The 4,595-nt window shown below is 33.3% G+C and overlaps 1 protein-coding gene across 1 annotated transcript; it reads left to right on the forward strand.

The window, feature by feature from the left end:
• The first annotated feature begins 2,447 nt into the window (after positions 1–2,447).
• Positions 2,448–4,147, forward strand: LOC132165081 (beta-galactosidase 6-like). The gene is made up of 4 exons (XM_059575584.1): positions 2,448–2,705; positions 3,341–3,436; positions 3,520–3,632; positions 4,027–4,147. Exons 1-4 carry the CDS (start codon positions 2,529–2,531, stop codon positions 4,145–4,147), a joined length of 507 nt encoding a protein of 168 aa, XP_059431567.1. The 5' UTR covers positions 2,448–2,528.
• Positions 4,148–4,595: the final 448 nt, after the last annotated feature.

Genomic DNA, 4,595 nt, shown 5'->3' on the forward strand with positions numbered 1-4,595 from the left:
ATTCTCTGTATCGTTTCTCTTTGATTCTGTTTAGGGTTTATTTTTATTTTTTATTATGTTTCTCCATCTCTCTTTCTCTATACTTTCTCAGTGTGATTTTTAATTTAGTTATATATATATATATAATTGAATTAAAAATCACATTGATATATATACACACACTTGAACACAGGTTATTCATACCTGTTCAAGCGTGTATATATATATAAAATTATATATACATGACATAACTAAAAAAAAAAAAATTATAGTAAAATTGTTTATGTTTCAAAAAAAAAAAAAAAAAGAATGAAAGTCCTTAATAATATAAATTGTATTTATATTATAAGGGTATTTTAGGAAATAAGATCACAATACAATTCCATTCACCAACATATTGCACTGTACCAAACGAAGGAATAGGATTAGGTAGTTTATTCCAGCGTTACAACCAAACAAAAGAATAGGATTAGCTAATCTATTCCCAGTGGTAGCTAATCCCAGTGGTAGCTAATCCTTTTCCAATGGACTAGACAATCCGCGAACCAAACGAGGCCTAAGTGTCTAGGTACTTAATTGTTGTATTAGTATGAATCAGTATACTTATGACTTATGTCATATTATATATGTATAATTTGTTATTATATAATCATATAAATTAGAATGATAATACATTAATACTTAATTGTAGTTATAAGTAACACATTGTTTGGTCCCCAAGAGGTAGCTCAATCGGTTGGGACCACGCTTAATGAAGCGGAGGTCACTAGTTCGAATCCCCATCTCCCCCTCTTGTGCGGACATGTCAAAAGTAACACATTGTTTAATCCAATGTCAATTACTTAATTTGATATTATACGAATTACATTATCATTGTACATTAATAATATGATTCACTTTAATAAATATTTGAATTGTTATTGAATCATATGATTAAGTATTGATCTTATACATTTATATTATTCAATATGCATAATTGCATATATGTATAATGTATAATTATAATTTATAACATATATGAATTTATAAGTTTATAACATACATTGGAACTAAGTGTCTAGATACTTAATTGTTGTATTAGCTAGTATGAACTAGCATACTTATGACTTATGAGTTATGTCATAATATATATATGTATATATAATTTGTTATTATATAATCATATGATTTAATGATGAATTGATCATGTGATATAATCATATAAATTATAGTGATAATATATTAATACTCAAACTGTGATTTAATTATCTTAAAAAAAAATTGTGATTTAATGATCAATTGATTATGTTATATGTATAAATATTATTATAATAATAATTATAAAAATATATTATATAAAAATGCAGTTAGCAGTTACGGTTAGTAAACCCAATAACCGCTAACTGCTAGGCAATTATAGCGGTTAACGGTTAGCGGGCGGTTAGAAAACCGCCAGCATTGCCATTGACACGCCTAATTATTATTAGGGTTAAATACTAAATACCCCCTGGGGTTTTATTGCTTTATTTTTTCTCCCTTAGAGTTTGATTTTTATCACAAAAGGTCCCTATGGTTTTGACAATAGACCAAACTAGTCATTATGTCAGTTGACTTAACGGAAATCCACGTGGACCAATCAAATGTTGACACGTGGCACATACTTAAAATTTTTTTTTAATTAAAAAATAATGTATTTAAAAAAAAAAAAATTGGGGGTGGCCGAAATCACCCCCAGTGGGTACTGGGAGCCACCCCCATGGAGCCTAGGGTTGGGGGTGGTTTCAGCCACCCCCTTGGCTCTAACGGGGTGGCCAAAACCACCCCCAACGGTGGTTGGGGGTGGCCCAGTACCCACTGGGGGTGGTTTCGGCTGCCCCCTTGGGCACTAAAGGGGTGACCGAGGGGGTGGCTCATCATGCGAGATGGGGGTGGCCAAATGGCCAAGCCACCCCCAATTTTTTTTTTTTTTAAATACATTTTTTTAATTAAAAGAAAAATTAAGTATATGTCATGTGTCAATATTTGATTGGTCCACGTGGATTTTCGTTAAATTAACTAATGGTCAATTGATAGAATGATTAGTTTAGTCTATTATCAAAACTACATGGACCACCTGTAATAAAAATCAAACCATAAGAAAAAAAAATATATATATATAAAGCAATAAAACTCTAATGGGTATTTAGTATTTAACCCTTATTATTATTATGTCTCTTATTAATCATTATATTAGGTTTGACATGACACGTGTCAATCACGACAGTTTCACATGACCCATGTGGTTGCACAATTGACGTGGGATTCCCATAGTCCCCCCTTAGCTTTCCAGTTTCCACGAAAGAGAGTTTCTGTTGGGGCTGGTATACTGTCATCCTCTTGTACATATTTCCCTACAGTAAGGGGGATTCCCAATCGCAGTCACGGGTCACCTCTCTCATGTCTGTTCATGTCTGTTCACCTACTCTAAATCCCTTTCTTCTCTTCTAATTCCTTAACGCCCCAGCGTTTCAATGTATATATAGCTGTTGTGAGTGAGTGAGTGCGGGAGAGTGAAAATTAAGCAGGCGGAGATGGAGCGGCGGTGGTGGTTGCTGCATTGGGGGCTTGCGGTGGTCATAGTACTGATACAAGGAGGTGGCCGCGTTGAAGGAAGAGATGTCACGTACGATGGAAGATCTCTCATCATTGACGGCAGCAGAAATATTCTCTTCTCCGGTTCAATTCACTATCCTCGTAGCACTCCTCAGGTAAATCTCTTGGAACTCAGAAGAAAAGAGATGTTGAATTTGCTTAAATCCTCCTGCATTGTTTGTACGTAAACGCAACTGTGCGTGAGACGGTGAGAGCTTCACTTTCTTGAACAAATACTCGAGACTTTTGGATCTGTATAGGCTCGATCTCCCGAGCCCGTTTGATCACAAAATGTCTCATTTTGCTGCAAATGGTTCAGGCATGAAATTAAAGCCGTTTCAAATGATTCTCTAGTATTTTATGTATATATATATATATATATATATATATATATATATATATATATATAAGAGAATATTCAACTTCTTCCTTTCCTTTTTAACAGATACAAGCTGTTTGGCAACCATTTCCAGTGTAAAACCAAAAAAGTAGCTTTGTATGTTTTTGGTTAGAAAAACGGCACAAAAAAGGCAGTAGTGCCTCAGGGATGAGATGATTGGTTTTCTGTTGCATCACGGGTAGTACCAACCATTTTGTCTTACTTTTTTCATAATTATCAAACTCTATTAACACCCCATCGAATGAGGAGACCCTGATTTTGTTTTATTAAAGAGAAATGATTTTTTTTTTTTTTACTTGGATATTGTTCATTGGTTCTTCATATATATATATATATAAAACAATGGCGCAGATGTGGGAATCTTTGATAGGCAAAGCCAAGGAAGGAGGATTGGACGTCATTCAAACTTATGTCTTTTGGAACCTTCACGAGCCCCAACCTGGTCAGGTTAGTTGCATTACCTTTTCTTTTCTTTTTCCTTTTTTTATTCTCTCAGATCGGGGGCAGATTTGGCATTTTGTGTTGCACAGTACGAGTTCAGTGGAAGCAATGATCTGGTGCGGTTCATCAAGGAAATCAAGGCTCAGGGGCTCTATGCTTGCCTTCGGATTGGACCCTTCATAGAGAGTGAATGGACTTATGGGTACGTATCTTCTCATCCAACGGTAGATATTAAGCCTTCCGTCCCACAATCCCTACTAGCTAGCGTTCCTAACCTACTCCACCATGCCCGACAAAAGGGTCCGCTTATCCCCACAAACATTATAATATTTAGAAAAAAATATAAAATTAGTTCGCATGGTTTAAGTAGTACGTGGTACTTATTAAAATAAATTCAAAAGTTATTGAGATATGTGAAAAAAAAAAAAAAATTTAATTCTTATAATTAAATTATGTTGACTAACTTAATAAATTTTAATAGCGTAAAACGTTAAAACCAATAAAAATGTGACATTTATTATATTTAAGTTAGTGTCACACTTATTATGTTGACTAACTATAATTCTTATAATTAAATTATATTTAAAAGCTAACAGGCCAGCCCATGAGCTTGCAAGAATGGCAACGAAAAGTGTAATGGATGCTACGTGGGTTGTTGACCCGCCTCTTTGTATTCAGAACCTTCTGGTTCTTGAGGAAACTGTTTTTGATGTTTGATTGGAAATGAAAGTCACACAGTTTATCAAAAAAAAAAAAAAAAAAGTTAGTGTCACGCTAACGAAATCTGTTAAATTAGTAAACATAATTTAGAGTTTGTTTATGATTGCGTTTGATAAATAGAGCTTTTAAGTCAAAAAGAGCTTTTGGAAAAAAATTTCATTTTTAAGCTTTTGTCAGTCCATTTTTAAGCTTTTTGAATCCTTAAAAGCACTTTTAATTTTTTTACCAAACAAATACTTTTTTCTTCAAACGTGTTTTTTGAGTATTAAAAGTACTTTTAGGCACCTCAAACGTAATCTCAAACAGGCTCTTAATTGTATGAGCTAAATTGTTTTTTTAGCATACTTGAAGGATCTCTGAGTTCATTTTAATATCACATAGAGTTATTTATAAATTAGGTAAAGAACTAATTTTACATATTTTCCTAATATTTAAACAGTTTATT

This window comes from Corylus avellana, chromosome ca11 (assembly GCF_901000735.1).
Source record: "Corylus avellana chromosome ca11, CavTom2PMs-1.0".
NCBI classification, from domain to species: domain Eukaryota; kingdom Viridiplantae; phylum Streptophyta; class Magnoliopsida; order Fagales; family Betulaceae; genus Corylus; species Corylus avellana.